Genomic DNA, 19,005 nt, shown 5'->3' on the forward strand with positions numbered 1-19,005 from the left:
GAACTGCTCGCGTATCTCGTTCGTACCGTTGCTTCTCAACACCACCGCCAGGTAGTCCTGCGTCTTGGAGCTGACGTACATGAGAATGGCTGGAGCACTGGACGTGCTGAAACTGAAGGTCACCTCTTCCTTTGTTAAATTCACGTCATTGGGCATCAGCTGCTGCGTCAGGGCTTTCGTGTCTTTACTGGCCCCATGAACTGCTTCGGGCATGAAGTTGTATTTGACCAGCGTTCCTGCTTCAAAGTAACCGCCGACATCTGAGTGAGAGAAAAAAAAAAACAATCAAACTATTAACCCAACCGGCATAGGCACACAGAGGAAATACACACTGGCACATCTGCATGTGTGGCGGGAGAGCCAGCGAGGGAAAAGAGAGAAAGAGAGAGAGAGAGAAAAAAAAAATACAAGAAAGTAAGAAAAGCACCCAGCATCATAACCGAACCACAGGGAGCCACTCACAGACTCATACATGCAAAGACACAAGCGGGTAAACATAATATTTAGCCAGAGGGGAATAAACACACACATGAATTTGGTTGTGTTCAGCAGGTGTAGTAAAGTGGGTGTTAAATTGCTACTCTCCAGCACCTGAAACCAAACAATACACCATTTACCAGTACATTAACAAACCTAATGGCATACTTTAACCATTCCGGGGGGCTTATTGATTCTCATAATCAAATGTTAAAAAGAAGCAACCTTTCTGTAACCTACATCAGTTATGCTCTTTGTCTGGTGCGTGTGCGAACACGTTCACTTTGTGTAAAGAAATAGCGCCTTTTATGAGGACGCTTACAAGAACTGTAGATAGAGAAGTGGTTTAATTTCTCTTTATTTTCTGTGTAGAATATACCATGACATGTTTGCCTTATCCCGCCTGAACACAAACTTTATAACTTTTATAAGCGTCACTGCACGCCTGACTCCCACCAGACTCAGCCTGAGAAATTCTCCATTCTATATTTACTTAAATTTAAAACAGGGCTTCATTATTAGAGAATGGGAAAGGTCTCTGGTGGGTACGTATATTCCTAGAGGGAGAAAAACATTTCAAAGTTGAGAGAGACCCTTTTAACAAACTGCTTTGTGTTTACGAGGAACATCCCCTTCAGGTACTCTTGCTTCACTTTCTATGGCGACCTTGCAGAAAGTTTACTAACGCTGCTCCAAAAGATATCTTTACAATTCACACAATGTACAGCACAGTGCAAAATATTTTATAAATGTTTTCACATTGTATCGTCCCATACAACCCCAATCTTCAATGTATTTTGTTGGAATTTTGTGTGACAGACCAAAACACAGCAATTTATATATATATATATATATATATATATATATATATATATATATATATGACTCATGACTTAATAACTGAGGATTCACCTTCAACAACCCAAAACCTACAACCACTAAAATGGTTTAATTGCCGTCCAGTTGCTGTTCCTAGGCTCTCAATATAACAGCGCTTCAGCCACTATGCAAAGAAGAATAGGCAAACATTTTTGTCTATATTAGTGAGAAGCTGGTAGAGACACACCCAGAAAGATCTGCAGCTTTAACGGCAGGGAAATGTGCTTCTACTGAGTAGTCATTCAGGTGAGCTAAATATAAATGCCATAATTTACAAATTGATCTATGTTAAAAGTTCTTTTTTTAAACAATGCACCACTGCAATTGTGCACTACTACTAAATTTCTATCAAACACATTCAACATTTGGGTAGAACATGACAAAAAAAAAAAAAAAAAAAAAAAAAAAAGCAGTTCAAGTTTACGGATACGCTTTCAAGCCACTGTATACTTTCTGCTAACTTCAGTTCCAAAGCTGGGCTTTCTAACTTTTTGGCATCGCCTAGGTCAGAAATTTGACCAAATCTGTAGGCATCCACCATCCATCTCAGCCTAGCTGGGAGAAAAATGTGACAAACTCAAAGTCCAAAGCTTCAGAGGCAACGTCTCGGGTAAAATGAAGGAGGAAAAACAAGCCACTGTAGAGCCACGGGATGTTCTGCGTGATTGCATCCTGCACAGGTACCACAGATGTGTGATGCTTGCGCCTGGTTATTCATTCGTGTATGCACCTTTGCACGCTGACACCAAGCGACCCTCAAGGGCAGAAAGGCAAAAAGAATCGGAGTGTATAATAATAACACCAGAGGGTCCCTTAAGCACTGTGTAAATATGGATACAATGGAAATCCGCTGTGCAATTATGGCTGACTTCATGCATTTTCCCCTCTCTGGGAGGACGGGGAGGGTAGGAGGGGCACATTAAGGAGGGAAAGATGGAGAAAATTTAAACAGAGCGGTGAGCAAATTAGAGAGGTGCACAAAAAAAACAAGATGTAAAAATGAATGGGAGAGACACAAAAAAAAAGGAGGAAGATTGAAACAATTTGGAAATATGCATAAAATGGGAGACATCTAAAGAATCAAATTAGGGTACAGATGATCATGAAATGAAATTGTTGTGCAAAAAACAGACACAAGGGTGTGCTCTCTCCCTTTTGTCGGCTTCTCTGATGTGCACGCTGGCCTCCCCCCCCCCCACCCCGCCTCCCTCCACAGTGTACACAGAGTCCCACACACTCATACGCATCCACACAAAGCCCTCGCTCTTATACAGACAGTAGGTTAATCTTTATTCTTTAAATCTGGAAATACTTCATTGCTTATGACAGAATCCAAAGGAGGCCTTTTCATGTCTTGTGCTGGCAATATCACGGCACACTGTCATCCTCTTCCATGGCACACTAGGACACACTATCGTGCGCATACGCAAGCACAACCGCCCGCGAAAAAAAAAGATGCACACTGCTTTTCTGTCATCTTGTCACCCCCCTGCCAAGAGCACGGGGGAAAAACACCATTCAACTTTAGGAAACAAATTAATTCACGTGTCGGAGATCAACCCTCTGACTGGGAGCCAGCGCTACGCCTCTGACAACAGTGCTGCTCTTCTCCCCGGAGTACTTTACGGAAACTTGTTCTGGGAAGCACAACTTTAATAGACTATCTAATGAATCCCTATGAAACAAACATGATGTTTTAGCAATAGGTGCAACAGAGCAGAGGGAGAGCTGGAGTGTGACATTTTCCTTCTGTGATCTTCCAAAACCTAAAACACACCCACGTTGTGCACAAGTTGTTTTTTTTTTTTTTCTTGATTTGAGTTTTATTCATTTCCTTAGTTTGCGCTCTCAGCCCTGCCTTTTCCTTCTCTCGGTATTCAGCAAGCACACTCTGAACCCGGGGAGAATTGGTAGGTAAGCACAATATCACTGCCAATCGATAGCTTTTATCATAAGCCCAAACACTTTCAACACAGACGGCTGCAAACCGAATAGGAAGTGAGGACAATCAACAAAGCGCAGCAAAAATCACAGTGGGGTATCCGCCAATAAAGCTCAATAAAACAGGAGTACTATAGCAGTAATTTTGCTGCTATTTGACTCTGGCTTTGTGGACTAAGGAGGGACAGACAGCGAATGATAACATTCTTTTACAAATGGGTTTGTAGAAATGCGTAATCTAAAGGGTTTAGGACTTCGCTTTTTATTTAGAAATAAGCAAAGAGAAATTCCTCAAAGGAGAAACCAATAAAATCTTTAAATGTATTTATGGTCTACTTCGAGGATGTACAGGACCTTGCCATAATTGTCTTAGCCCGTTCTACTACATTACAACTATAAACGTCAATATATTTCATTGAGATTTTTCACACACAAAGTAGCTCATAACGATAAATACAAATAAATAACTAAAAACATGTGCATTGCATTCATTTTCATTCCCTCTTTATGTTTGTAAGAAAAAAATCATGTGCTATAAACCACCTTCGATAATATAAACAAATATTTGTGGGTTATGGAAAACTAAGACTGCAGATCTGAACATAAAATCATGACCATGGAACATGGTGATGGCAGCATCACAGGCGGGGATGGCTTTCCTCAGTAAGGATGGAGTTTGAGATTGATGGACGGAACATGTACGTTATGGTCTGGTCTAAATTTTAGAGGTGACACACTTAGGATTTTTTCTCTAAACCAGTCACGTCAAATGCTGCAACATCCATTTTATTGGAGATTTTTGCAAAACTCCTAGCTGCATTCAAATGACCAATAAAGGTTTTTTTTACTTAGACATTTTTAGTGCAGCAACCTGTGCCCTTTGGTGTTGAGAATTAGAATAATAATCATCATCTTTATTGTCATTGCAACATACATGCCAGTGAAATGTGTCGTCTGCATTTGGCCCATCCCTCAGGAAGCAGTGGGCTGCCCAGGGAGTATTCAGCGTCTTGCTCAGGGATCCACACTGCAAAAACGGATCTAAAAATAAGTCAAATGTTCTTAAAATTAGTGTTTTTGTCATAAATTTGAGCAGGTAATTAAGATTATCTGCCAATGGAATGAGTATTTGGATCCCTAAAATAAGATAATTAGATATACTGCACTTGAAATAAGATGATGGAGATGAATTGTTCCTATTTTAAGTGCAAGAATCTTATTCTATTGGCAGATCATCTTGTTTACCTGCTCAAATCAAGGAAAAATACACAAATTGTAAGAACATTTTACTTATTTTTAGCTCCGTTTTTGCAGTGCAGGGTGGCAGTCTGGGGGAGTGGAACCAGGAACCTTAAAGCATCTCCAGGACACAAGCGCCTTGCTCACTAACCATTACTCGACCACTCTTCAATGAAGATGAAAGAGGTAGTAAAACAAGTGGGTGAAACATTTCCCAGTGCAAAGATGTTTTTTTCTGACTGGACCACAAAGAAAGAAATCTAATAGAGTTAAGTCCCCGCCTGTAGCTAATGCTGCGTTGGCTAATGTTTAGCTGGATGTATGCACTCTTTGGAGTTCTCTGGCTTGTCTGTGTAGCTTGTTTCCAGCTAATCAGATTTATTGGAATATAGATGAAGGTCTGCTTTTATACAAGGTTGAGGTAACCTAAATGTTGTATTAATGCACTTAGCTGAAAACGTTAGGTCCAGCCAAGCTCGTCCTAAACGTTTGCAGCAATAACGGCATTATAATAAATACAGCAACCAGCTTGAATATTGTCTTGCATTGGTTTGAGGTTGGTCTTAGTCTCACCTCCTTCAAGCTCTTTATCTTAACTTGGCTTTGGGCTAGTTGGGTTTGACTACAACACAAATAAAGAGACTGCCTGAGCTACAACGAAAGGGTTTGAATCAAAGCATATTCATCTGTCATAACGGCCCAGTCCAAATCCACACTTTAAACCACTGAGTCTATCACATAAAATTCCAATACATACATCAAAGTTTATAGTTGTAATGTGAAACGTACGTGAAAAGGTTCAAGCAGTGTGAGTACATTTTCAAAGCACTTTTGAGCACCATGATGCAATTTGGGAATGGATTAACAAGTCCACAACTTTCATCTCTGGTCATCCTTTCTGAAACTGGCACACGTAAGAACCTTCTTACCTTTGGTGCAGAACGGGCCGTTGAAGGCGGTGGTGGTGCAGTCGCACAAATAGCCATTATACCTCTCCACGCACTTCCCTCCGTTCCTGCAGTACACCCCGAAGCTCGTACAGTGGCCCTGGCAGCCAGACATGACCCCGGGCGTGACTTTGGCCCTCTCCTCCAGGTTGAGGGTGACGCCGTTCATCCGTAAGGCTCGGATGCAGCCCAGAAACCCCCTCTGGCCCCCCGCGGCACCTGGGAAGCAACAGCGAGAGGGATGAGGGGAAAGAAATAAAGAGCAGGAATAGTTGGCAAATGGGACTCAGGGTTACAGGAGTCATTCTGAATGCAAGAGGCTCCGTTTTTAATCAGTTTTAAAAAAACGTTAATATGCCAGAGCCTGGAGGAAGCCACTGATGTTATGCTAATCTCTCAAACTGCGACATTGTACTTGAAACGACCTTCAACTCTTTTGATTTCTTCACTAATTAGAAAAGCCTAATGAACAAGGTTTCTTAATGAACATCTCGCAAGCATGCGCATGCTAATGGTTGAATAGAATGTATGCAAAACTCCATACTTCAGACAAACGCATTAGGAGCGCGGCACACACGGCGCACCTGATTTCACTGAGTCAATACAAACATAATGGGTTGCCTTGGGGTGTCAATAGCCATTTTTCTAAAATGCTTCCATTGTCATTCTGCCCTAGCGCCATCCGCAGTCTAACTACCCATTAACATAGACAAGGTAAAGGCGTTAAATAGAGGAATTTGGACCTGAATGACTAAAGCACTAAACACACTCATAAACACACACCCACAGGTATTGATTCAAACAAGCACACCGACGAAGGAGGGACATGCGTACACATACATGAACACTATCATTAACAGAGGAGCCATGGGACGTTTTAGTTATTCAAATCCCCAAATTGGACCCTCTCGCTTAGGGAAAAAAAGAGCTTTGTAAAAGAACATGTAAGGAAATTTGAACGTGCGAATTGTTTCCTTATCAGCATTTTTTTTTACATAACAGGGAGACGAGAAACTTAACAGATGGAATATAGAAATAAGGATTATTAAAACATGGCGCCGGTTCCCTCCAGCCAAGGCACCGTTCACAAATCGGGATCCGAGTGGGTTTTCACCTGCTTTTCTCTACTTCCAGTCTCATAAAGAATTACACCCTTAGTAGACCTCTTAATTAATCTATTTTGTAGCACTGATTGGCTGGAGGTTTCTGCCACCTGTTTACCCAGGGCTAAATCAGTCTCTGATTAAACGGACAGCAGGCTCTGAAGCCCGCAGAGACTGACGCAGGCGCGTACACACACTAACCAATACCGAAGCACAGGTGCGTCCTGCTTCTGTATGGCTCCTAAATACTATCTAATGGAGCTTGATGGAGTCTGACTGCAGTCTGTAACTGAAAAGTGTGCAAGTGATGTATCGGCTACAAGGTATTTTGGTATAAAATATGTGGTCCATCCTCCAAAAAGTGCTTATAAATAGAGATATACTCAAGAAGAGATATCTATCTATATATTTTCTCTACCAGAAAACCTTGAAGGAAAATGTCCAACCAACAGTTCATGAAATTAAGCTTAAGTACATTGGGTTATGTCCCAGGACAATAATCCAAGCCCGCCAGGGAGTCCACCTCTTAAAGGCTCAATAAAAAAAGAAAGGTTTTTGAGTGGTCTAGTCAAAGTCTGGATTCAAATTGGCCTGAGATGCTGTGACAAACCTGAAACGAGGCACTGGAGGTTGAAAATCTTTCAATGGTGGCTGAGAGGAGTGGCTAAGTTCTCCACAGGCATGTAAAAGACTTACTTCCAGATATGGTATAAGGGCAAATGTAGTTGTTTAGGGTGGCACAAGCAGCTATCAGGTTTTGGGGGTGATATATTTTACATATAGAGCCAGTTTGGTTTGGATACCAGTTTTTCCCTAAACAAAGTCATCATTTGAAAACTGCTTTCTGTATTTACTCTGGTTATCTTTGTCTGATATAAAAACTGATTTGATGATGTGAAACATTTACGTGTAACAAATAATTAGGTCGAGGAAAGGTTGCAAATAGTTTTTCTAAGGCACCATACAGGCAGATTTGTAACACATACGTATCCCAAATACATGCCGTCTTAGGTTGATCAAACTATAACGATCGTTTCCAATGATAAAGTCATTGTATCTTTTTCACGACCAGTTTTGAACACTTATCTGTGTTATGCTTCTCATTCAGCGCCGTACATTCAAACCTCTGTGGGACTGTCTTTTGTTTTACTGATAAAATGTTACCTACTGTCTTGACAGGTGAGTACAGCTGGTTTCCCTGTGATGTGTGTCACCCGCATGCGGTGAGCAGTAACAAGCAAGAATCCCATCCATGCAGAAAGAAGCAGAAAAAAAAAGCAACAACAAAAGAAAGACAGCACAATCCAAGCATGAGAGAACTTGAGAAACAACAACAAGAAAAAAAAACAAAAACAAAGATGTAAGAGTGAGAATTAATCAAAAAGGAAATCAAAACACAGATGGAGGCATAAAACTAATAAAACATGGGAAGACTTTCAGTTATGTTCATGTATGAAGTGAAACGGGAAACTAAAAGTTAACCGTGTGAAGTAAATGGCGGCAAGCTGATGGTGTAACATTTACTTCCAAGGCCATTACGGCAAATGAGCCACTGTGCAGTAAACACTAAAGCAATCAAACGCTTCACAATGAGCGTATTGATTAAGGGGGAGTGGAAGAGGTGATACACAGACAAACATGAGACCAAGGTAGGCAGAATTAAGCCGCATTTTATCTGGGATGCGTGTATGAGAGAAGCACAAAGATCAAATCAGACTCAAATGTATTTCCAATCCGAGATCAGAGTTGTATTTTCTCCTTCTGGCTTACCACCTTTTAACATTCACATCAATAAAAAGCAGAGACTAAACTAAAAAGAAGCACAAAGTGTTCCATAACAAGGCACAATCAAGTGAGTCAGGACAAAAAAAAAAAAAAATCTTGTTGCCTGCAGGGCTGTTTCTGCTCCTTCAAAAATCTCTTCATCAAACATAAAAAGATCTCTATCCGGGGGCCAAAGCCGGGCCCCTTCCTGTGACTGGTGGGGTCACTTCCCGAGACTTCTCAAGGCGAGGCTCTATTTAGGATTAAGCAGAGATTAGAGACTTGATATGAGACAAACCTGTCACCTTTGTGGATGTGGTTGTTCTCAGACCCTTTTTTTTGCTGGTTTTAGAGGAACATATATCTATTGAACGGAGCAAGGTGAGGACTGATCTCTTAGGAAGGACTTCCAGAAAGTAGAGGAGAAGAAAAGTTACCTCACATTCCCCAGCGTCATTGAATTTTAGGAGGAATTTATGTGACACACCGACACAAAGCAGCCCCTATCTGTTAAGCGGGAACTAAACGATTTACCTGACTCCGCCAGATAGATTTGCTCCGCATATCCATCTGGAAACCTTCCGTTGAAGTAATTTTGGGAAGGGGCGAAAATACTGGTTAGCTGATTGGCCTATGTTGGTGATAGACGGGCCAAATAAACCAATCAGATTCGTCGTCGCTCTGTTACGAGCGACGACGAAAACACAACCACAAGCCAAGCTGCTCTTGCTGCTGCAGGTAAAGGCTCGTTAGCTCAGCAAAGAAATACTCTGTAATTCCGATAAAACTTGCTCGATAGCCCTGCTAACGCTAGTTTCATCGGCTGAAGCCGCCATGTTCTTTAGACTGAACTGACGCGCTTCCCGTTGCGTCACACCTCAACCCACCTCAAAGCCAACGCTGATTGGACGTTCGTTTGGTGAACGGCTCCAAATTTTCTTTAACGGAGGGTAGCCAGACTGATCTGCGAGTGAAACCTTGAAAGCTCGCGAGATCAGGATGGTCTCACGAGGCTACTAAACGATACCTTCCCAGATACAATTCTGAGAAGTGTGGCGCACTTTTGGGTGCAACCTCTTTTCCTCTCGTATGTCTAAATAAAATACAGCCAGTTCCCTTTAGAAGTCACCTCATTAATAAAGAGTTCACCTCTGTGTTAATTTAATCTCAGTAGAAATAAAACTTTTCTACGAAGGCCTCAAAGGTTTTTTAGACAGCATTGGCTAACAAAGGGCTTCATAAAGACCAAGGAACACAGCAGGGACAACACATCACCGAGCACCGCTCAGTCCGTCGTCCTACAATAAGTAGAGCACGGCGAACGCACCAAGACACGGCCGACCACAAGACCATCTGGTCGCCCCAGAGGAGCATCAATCCAAGGAGCTACAGAGCTTCACAGCTCAGGTGGGAAGATGTGCTAGGGGGCAGCTATTATTGGTGCGCTTCATAAATATAACCTGTATGAAAGCATGGTAAGAAGAAAGCCTATTTTTAATTTTTTTTTTTTAAATATAATAATTAAAGAAGAGCGGTTGGCAGTTTAAAGGCATGGAGTGGATGCAGCTGACATGTCTTCATCTTCTTAAAATAATGGTAAAAAAAAAAGTCATTTTTGTTTTGCAGAAAACACAGAATATTACGGCAAAAGGTTATTAAGTTGATTTGGGCAAAAGTAACATTTCTGGCCAAAAAATGACTTAGGCCATTATTTTAGGAAGGTGACGCTGTCAGGGTAAGATATTACGACAATATTACGCACAGCAGAAAACTAACACCGCACTTTGACCTGAACACACCACCCCCACTGCGACACCTGCCGTTTACAGCATCGTGCTATCTGGATGCTTTTCTTCAGCACGGTCAGGGAAGCTTGTCATAGTCTGAGCTTGATGAAGCTAAATCCAGAGCAACTCCTGGAAGTCTAGTTGTCTGAAGCTGCAAAAGACAACTGAGGCAGAGGTTCATCTTCCAGCCGGGCAACGACCCTAAACGTCCCAATAAATGGAACGGTTTGCATCCAAGCGCATTCATGTGCTGAAAAACAAAGAAAATGTAACAATCAAGAAGCCTTTTCCTTCCTTTTAAAGTTTCTACATTGTGTTGGTTTATCACATAAAAAAAGCTATCTATAATAGATTGAATTTTATGGTTGTAGCACAGAATGTGAACATTTCCACGGGTATGAATACTTTTACAAGCCAGCTCGTCTGCGCCTCGCACAAAGACAAAGCCTTTCCACCTCTTTCCATTTCAGCAAATGGCACCGTGAGCAGAATGGGTTCCTGATAAGAAGATGATGTTCCAATCAGAGTAAAAAATGATGAGAGGATGGAATTATATTACAAACGGGGATCGGGATTGTTAAGGCTATCACATCGGGATGCCTGATTGGAAATTTCAACAATCTCTGTTGGGCAGAACTTTTTTTCCACGAGATAGTAGGCCGTCTCAGACTCGCCTCAGCACTTTTTCTTCTATCCACAAATCCCTAAAACTCTCTCAGCCCTGAAGTTTGCTGTGTAGAGCACTGAAAGCTCAGCACAAAAGAGAAACTGAAGCCGAAGTAAAATCATAAGGCAAAAATAGGACAGATATACTATTTTTTTTTTTTACTTTAGCACAGAGAACCACGAGCAGGAACCTAACTTCGCCACCATCAAGGAATAAGTTGCTCCGTCCAATAATCAAATAGTACAGATATTCTCTCTTTGCAATGTTAATCCACAGTGATATAAATGTGTATTCAAGGTATTAAAGTATTAATGAAATGACCTTTCTAACAAAGTCAGTTTTGCATTTATTAAAGCTGGGATCACCGAAATGAACGACTTCCAAGGATGAGTGTGTGTCCACATATGTGCCAATAATTAAGTAAAACGCCTTGTTGTGTTTTCACAAGTCTGTCCTGGAGACGTTTAATTAGTGGTGGCTGCGGCTAAGCTGAAGGGAAGCCTCTTAAAGGGCACTAAAGCTGGCACATCTTTAATTTATGAATCATTCAGACGTTCCAGCGGTGGTCTCTATTGGAGGGCAGCGTGAGGGAAAATCAAGTCCACATATAAACCTTTTTCAATATAAATGGAAGACATAAAAGTTTTAGAGTTTATGTCCTTTACAAAGGCGACACTAAGTGTTCAGACAGCAATGAAACAAGGCTGCTCTCCGCATGGCTGGGTTTTTAATTGTGTGTGTGTGTGTGTGTGTGTGTGTGTGTGTGTGTGTGTGTGTGTGTGTGTGTGTCGTACCGACGTAGAGCTGACTGAACAGCTCTAGCCGCGTGTGTCCCTGTGCGGGCGCTAGCCGGGACGTCCGGTACGCCTGGTCCACCCGGAGGACCGCCTCTTTGATGTTACGCTCGGCCATCACGCGATGCCACTGGTCGTCGTTGAGGGGAGCAGCTGCGTGCACGGTCAGCTCCACGGGTCCGTTTCCGACATCGAAAGAAAAGGAGACCACCGTAGGAGCTGAAGGGGAACAAAAAAGAGAGGTCTTAGTTACACGAGTCGGGTGTAACCCACAGTAGCTGTTCAGACACGGTCCAGTCTCCAGGGGTCGCAGACGTCCGGCCGGTAATCTAAAGTCTCATTTGGTTCAGGTCCATTTATTTGGCAGATATAGATTTCAGGTTTGCCCAACATGGCTGCTCACCGCTCCGGACAGGGCTAATCCCGCTGGACGTCGATCGCTGTCAGGACCTGTTGGGTTTGCATATTAAGATGTTTGTGCTGCAGCATTCGCTAGTCCTGCTAGGGATGGAAAAGCCAGAGGCTGACGAGAGGAACAGAAAATGATAAAAAAAACTGCTGAAACAAAAAGGAAAAAAAGATGGCCTTTTCAGATGCTTATGTTACACTGCAATGTTGTTACGTTAGTAAGACCGGACTTGAGAGCGGTATTGTGTAAAGTCAAGCTACGTCAAAGAAGATTATAGCTGTGTGGCTGTAACTAACTGAATGACAGTTTAATTGTTAATTGCTTGAAGAAGACCAAAGGGAGGCGGTGTTTGTCCTCGGTGGGACCTGAATCCATCATTGATATTTCTGATTCTCTGGGTTTGACTGACTGACCTTTCAACCTGCCCCCTCCAGATGTTGCCAATCCATCTATGAAAAGGTTACCGTAGCAGGACTTTTCACTTTATTTCCATCCACACGTCGTTTTTGTGTAACAGCAAACAAAAGAACATCTCCTTATATGTTTCCATCTGTATCGGAACCAGGTGAAATTTTAGATAATTTATTTATTTTTTAAGTTGCTTGCAAAAGTATTCGTATTTGTCAAACTTTTCCATATTTAGTCATATTACAACAAGAGATGCACCGACAGCACATTGGGAAACCAAATACCAATATTCTTCTCCAGGAGTGAATGCTGCTTGTCGGGACTTTGATGCAATCAACTGGTTCCATTATATAGGAAATTTTTTGACCAATCTGTATAATATGATTGAATTTGACTTTGTAAAGTGCCACATGAGATGACCTGTTTCATGAATTGGCGCTATATAAATAACATTGAATTGAATCGAATATGGGTACAAATTAATGCCATTACACTTCTTGCAATTTATTTGTTCATTTTCAGTCACATTTCACACTGACTACACTTTTAGTGCATTTCCCATACAAGGAATTCCACTTTTGCAGATGTTGCAGATTCCTGCTGCTGCAACCAAGCTCTTGGTACTCAGCGTTGTATTGAGTTTTTTGTTTCAGATGTTTTGTAAAATGTTAAGGACATTAAAGTGCCCACTCTTAAAGTGTTAAGAGTGCTGGACTTTGAGTCTTCTGTGGTAAAGTTTGATAAACCTAATTGCTAGTCTATTTTTCACTTGTAAATACCTCCGCATGGCTGACGTTGTTCCTTCTCCACCATTCCACTCTTAAGTTAGGGAAGAATATTACGCTGCATTTTCAGAGGCATCGATTGCTTTTCTTCTTGCCTCAATTTTTTACGAAATGTTCCTGCTGCTTACTGGGCTTTAGTATGCGCGTGTGGATTCATACCCTCTATTGAAAGGGTAAATATAGCTCCTGTCACCCAGGTATCGGATCCTGCAGTATCGGAGCACTTTTGTGAACGCTAATGAGTAAAAGTATGAATAGATACCCAGTGCTGATACTGGTCTCAGTGCATCCCCAGTTTCGAGCACAACATTTCTATTTCATTGGGACTTCATGTGATGGAGCTACACATTCAAATACATTAAAACGCGTTGATATGAACCACTCTATTGCGGCTCTGGCTGTGATGTAGGGCCATTGTCTTGCTGGTATAAGGCCTTCACAGAAAGATTAGATTGCGCACAACGGGTCTCAACTACTAATTAGGTGAATTCGAAAGGAAATGGGTCGCACTGGATTTTATTTTGAAAGAGCAAGGTTAAAAAGGTCTGAATAGAGAGAATATACAACTACCCCCCTTGACACAAAAGAGAAAACCAGATATCAAGTTCTTTCAACTTCACAATGATGCGTAACTTGAATTGCCAAAAAAAACCCAACACAAAACAAGAAATCAACAATAACTAAAACATGCTCTATAGTTGGTGGTTGTAATGTGACAGAATTTTGAGGAATTACGGATAACTCTGCAGGGCATTTTCAGATGCATGCCATAACGTACCAGATAAAACACTGTTTTGCATGAAGGCTTATTACATCTTTACGCTGTTTTGACTCAAATACGTTGGGACTTCTCTAAATCCTTGCAAACAGTCAAACTCTTTTGTTGATCATTTGAATCAACAATAAAAAAGTAAACACAGTTTTGTGGCTCCAAATCCCCTTTTCCTCCCAAGAATGAAAATCAACTTGACTTCTTTCCAAGTTTTGGGAATGCCGTGAGACTTGCATTCTGGGTGCCATATTGTCGCTTCTGGCACCGGTGGGCTGCAGCCATATTGATGATTAATTGCTCTGTGTTGTACTGGCTCATTTTTGCTCTGTTTGCCTCTGTATTTCAGAGCATAATTTTGTGTATTAATCAATAGGGAAATGAACTTTCTTCTTTTGTTTTGCCCAATCAATATGCCTGGCCTTTTCCTCCTTTTCTTATTGCTCTCATCTAATTATATCTTTTATCATAGAGCCGTTCCTTCCCGTGCTCGGCCTCGCATCCTTTTCACAACAGACCTAGAGTCTCCTGAGTTTTATGGTATTTCTGTTTATTCCTTTTGCTTTTTTTGTGTGCTTCTTGCTCTTACTGCTCCCCTCCGTTTACCTTGACCCTTTCTTTCCTTCACCTGCGTGCCGCTTCAGTCCTTGAAATCCTTGGCAGTTTGTTAATGTGTGGCAAGTTTAGTAAAAGGCAAAATAGGGCTTTGTTGCAATTCCTCAGGAAGGTCTCTAGTTTTGTTCACGAGGTCAGAGAAGAGTACTTATTTAACAACATCCGCATTATCGAATAAGTCCAATGACGACTCCAGCCATCATACCTGAGCAGTAACCAGTAGCAGAGAGCAGAAAACAAGCAGGTGACTTCATCTGTACCGGCTTTCACTGCGGCAGGTATTGCGGGACTCGGCTTCCAGTGGTGATCGCGCCTACCGCCGACATTCCAGCTAAATTCAAACAGAGAATTTGTTCCTTCGCACATATTTCCTTTTTTTCATGATTTTGCACTAAGCTATCTCCAGGCAGCAAAAAAAAAATCCCAGCTTGAGTTGCAAACCCTAAAACAAGATTTTCAACGGGAAGAAATAATGCACATGGCTGCGAGTTGCACAGCACAAAGCTTCGCGAATGAGTCACGAGTCATTTCAATATTTTCCTTCCCCGGAGTTTTGTGCTCTGGAATAGGACGTCCCCGCGCCGCAGCTAAACAGCATTTACTGTAAGACATACACGTAAGACAGGCTGCCTCTGTCTTACGGACAACCTTTCCGGAAGTGTTTATCACGAAGCACTGCAGGCTCAGCAAAGTCCACGCCAACATCTGCAGTATTAACCAAAGACCTCAAAGTAGACTGATTATAAAGCCCTGTTCTTCTAATATAATAAGATAAAGAAATTTAGAGCAGCATTGTCAATCAGCTTAATGATTTTCTTTTTAATACCAACTTTTATTTAAAAGCATAAAAGCCTTGACGTTGACGTGCTTGCATCCTTCCAATGCTGAATTTATGCTGAGTCTCTGTGGAGTTTCTGCTACTATTATGTGACAAGTGCTGCTTTTGAACTGTGACAAACCATGTTAACTGTGCTCCTCACCTGCCTGTCTGATACCCTACTCTCCTTCACCTCCTCTGCTCCTTTGGTGTCTGATCTCTGTGCTGCGTCTGTTACACTGCTTATCTTTTGTTCCCTTGTTTACAAAAAGAGAGCGTTTAAATGACAGTCCTTGCGTGATTTCCTTTGATTTGTCACACAAAGCTCTTATTTTGCGTATAACACACACATAGACCCGAGCAGCCACACGCACCTCAACAAAAGACAAGAAAAAAAGAGGTAAACATAATTAACTGCGTTGGCCGGTAATTTATTTGAGCGATTTTTTTTTTTTTGCTTTTTCTGTTGTTTAAAGGTATACTATGCAACTGGGGTTGATTTTCCAGCGAGTCTCCCCCCAGAGGGCGAAAGTAAAAGTGCACTGTCATAAAGATGGTCATCTGTTCTGGTTTCTCCGTCAAGCCAGGCGCGGTTGTTTTGAGCTTAGCAGACAGGCGAACGCAACGAAAAGTCGAAAAAACGGCAGTACAAACAATGACTGACACAGTGAAAGTATGAACATCAGGGTTTCCCGTGAACTCACGCTACCGCCTCGCCAACATTCCAAAAAAATAAATAAATTAAAAATAATAATAATAATAATATTTAATAATAATAATAATAAACTCGATATGCTTGCATGTTTATTTGACGTTAACATGCGGTTCTTTGTTGTTGCTTTCGCACGTGCATATAGTGAATGGCAGGGCAAAAAACACATGGAGTTCTCGCCGTAAAGCAAGACCGACTCTCGCGATGCACGAGACTTCTGAGCCTGTGTGTGCGGGCCGAGAGCTCCTGCAATTGCAAGTACGGTATTTCCCCCAGAGACCACCAGGGCGGCCGAGAAAACCTTTGTTCGACCTGAAATGACTCATTTAATCATCCAAAACGGTATGGAACACATTAATTAACCGAAAAATGTTGCATAGTATGCCTTTAAGACAAATATGATCTATCTCAAATCTATATATTTTTGTGCCAAAAAGCCTTTTGCGAAGCCTTGAGAAAGTCAAGCTCACAAACTAAAAGCACTCTCCTCTCAGCCAATTTAAGCTCAAGACGGAGGCAGTTGTCACTTCTGGACTCATCTGCTGCCACAGCAACAGGACACATCCCTTCCTGCCGCCTCCTCTAGCCTGACATGCACCTGCTTGCATCCTCCCTGCTTTTCTTTTTCATTACAGGCAAAGCTTGTAATATACAAGGGCCTATCTGCAGATATATGGCAAGAATAAGAAGCCTGTAACTTTTGGACTCTCCCTCTCTCTCTCTCTCTCTCTCTCTCTCTGCTTTACACAATCTCAGTGTGTGTGTGAAGAACATCTGTTGTTTCAATGTCACACTCTCACAAAACCCCAGTAATATCATTGTAGGGGGATTCAACTCCAAGGCGACAGGTGCTGATTCTTGCGTCATACTTTTTCTTGGTTAAAACCGTTGCCTTTAAACATTTACAATACATGGCATTTGACAGCCTTTGGTTTACTGAATTAATGATGTCTGCATCCGCAAATCGGCCCTGCAAGGTAGAGAGGTGCGATGTGCTAAACGGAGAAAAAAAGGACAATCCTTTTTATGTGTGTGTGCCTGCAAAGCTAAATCTATGCCGTACAAGTTTCATTCAGGTGGGAATAAAAAACCAAAATCTCCTCAGAGTACAGAGCTTGTTTCTTCCATTTGCGTAGTTGAGAGAGATGTCAGAAGGTAATTGCGTGCGTGAGTGCAATTTTCCACTGATGCGTGTTTTATACATGCTTGTCGTCTTGGAGAGAACCCGGTGCAGTTTTTTTTTTTTTTTTTTTTTTGGATATAGGTTTGTATTTATCTTTTCAAACAAAGGCAGGAAGAGCCAAGTGTTAAATTATGCGGCAGCACGGCCCAATCGATGGATGATAAATCGCAAAAGAGACCGTGGATAACTTTGAGTAAAAAGAGCGCTGCTTGTGTGGGTGTGAATATGTGCGCTTGTGGGTTTGTCTGATGTAAAGTTCAGTTCAGCTGTTCTTCTGTTTTCAGATGGCTGGCAGCGTAATATCTCTTTGATCTTTTTATATTTGCACTTATTATTAAGTCTTGGCTTTTGTCTTATTTGCTTTGTCGGTGTTATTCGTTACTTTTTCACAATTTAGGGACCAGCAAAAACACTGAACCCTGAAAAGGACGGAAACCCTGCTTAGCAAAATTATTCCTTACGTCCAAGTTTTCTCCTTCTTTCCAGCATAAGTCTATTTTCTGATGAAGGACATATTATTATATGATCATTTTTTAGCTTTTAAAAGAGCCATGAAGGTAAACTTGTCTCCATCTTTTAAAAGGATTACCACTTCCTCAGTTTATTTCATTTATTTCACACATAAACCAATGTAACCATTCTATTTCTACAGTTAGCTAATTAGTAAATAGATTCTATGTGTAAAATAATCTCAGTATAAATATATCTGTTCTGATCTGCTCAAAATGCTCAGAGAATGGTAAAAGAACATTGAACATACTACATTGTGGAGACCAAGCAACACACTTAACAGGTCAAAGATAAAGTGGTGGTGAAGTCTAAAGCAGGGTTAAGTTATAAAAAACAAGCCCTGAACATCCCAGCTAGCTTAGATAAATCCATCATCAAAAAACAGAAGGAAAGCGTAAGGCACAATTGCAAATCCACCAAGACATGGCTGGCCACAAAACCGACACGTCAGCCAAGAAAAACAATCAGAGATAGGGCTGGACCATATAGAAAAAATGCATATCAAAAATAAAAAATCTAAATATATATTTAAGTGCAGCCCTGGCCCTTCTATGCTATTGTTTAATTACCAAATTTTAGATACAGAACTCACAAACACTGAATTCAAACTCAACCCTTTATTCAACCAACTTGTTACCAAACTGCAAGTTTGACATAAAAGTTTTAGAGTCTTTTATAGAAGAAGAAAGAATGCAAGTTCTCTGAACTCTTTGAAAGGGGCGGAGCTTGATGACGAATAGTTCCTGGGTCAGTGACTGTAATATTAACCTGCATGGCTAGAATGCGAAAGGAAGGAAAATTGTTATTCTTTTGAACGTTTTATTGACCCTTTTTTTTATATCGCACCACACGTCTGTTTGAATCTGGCCCCAATCAGAGAAGTACCCAAAGGTCCCAGGGTGTCTTTAGAGGAGCTGCTGAGATCCACAACTCAGGTGGGACAATCTGCTGCCTGGAATGTTTACAGACATTTCTTATCCAATTTAAGGGAACTTCAACTATTTTAACAGGATGGTGTATGGAGGCTGAATACATAAGAACCGCACTCTACAGATTTTTATTTGCAAAATAAAATTTTCAAAAGGCTAATCTTCCTTCACCCTCATAATTATGCCCTACATTGTGTTGGTGTCTCCCATAAGATGCATTCAATAATTTTTTTTTTAACATGGCAACATGCTAAAAAGTTGAACAGGTAT

General features: G+C 41.3%; 1 protein-coding gene across 4 annotated transcripts in view; it reads right to left on the reverse strand.

The window, feature by feature from the left end:
* Window positions 1-19,005, reverse strand: part of cntnap2a (contactin associated protein 2a) — a gene marked incomplete at its 5' end in the record, with an annotated part of 289,852 nt that overhangs the window by 45,120 nt on the left and 225,727 nt on the right. For 2 of the 4 annotated variants that reach the window (XM_036124789.1, XM_036124788.1), the window contains 4 exon segments: window positions 27-260; window positions 5,466-5,702; window positions 7,755-7,784; window positions 11,599-11,817. In XM_036124789.1, coding sequence (XP_035980682.1) covers window positions 27-260; window positions 5,466-5,702; window positions 7,755-7,784; window positions 11,599-11,817 — 720 coding nt within the window. 4 annotated transcript variants of the gene reach the window in all.

The sequence above is a fragment of the Fundulus heteroclitus genome, chromosome 21, assembly GCF_011125445.2.
Source record: "Fundulus heteroclitus isolate FHET01 chromosome 21, MU-UCD_Fhet_4.1, whole genome shotgun sequence".
NCBI classification, from domain to species: domain Eukaryota; kingdom Metazoa; phylum Chordata; class Actinopteri; order Cyprinodontiformes; family Fundulidae; genus Fundulus; species Fundulus heteroclitus.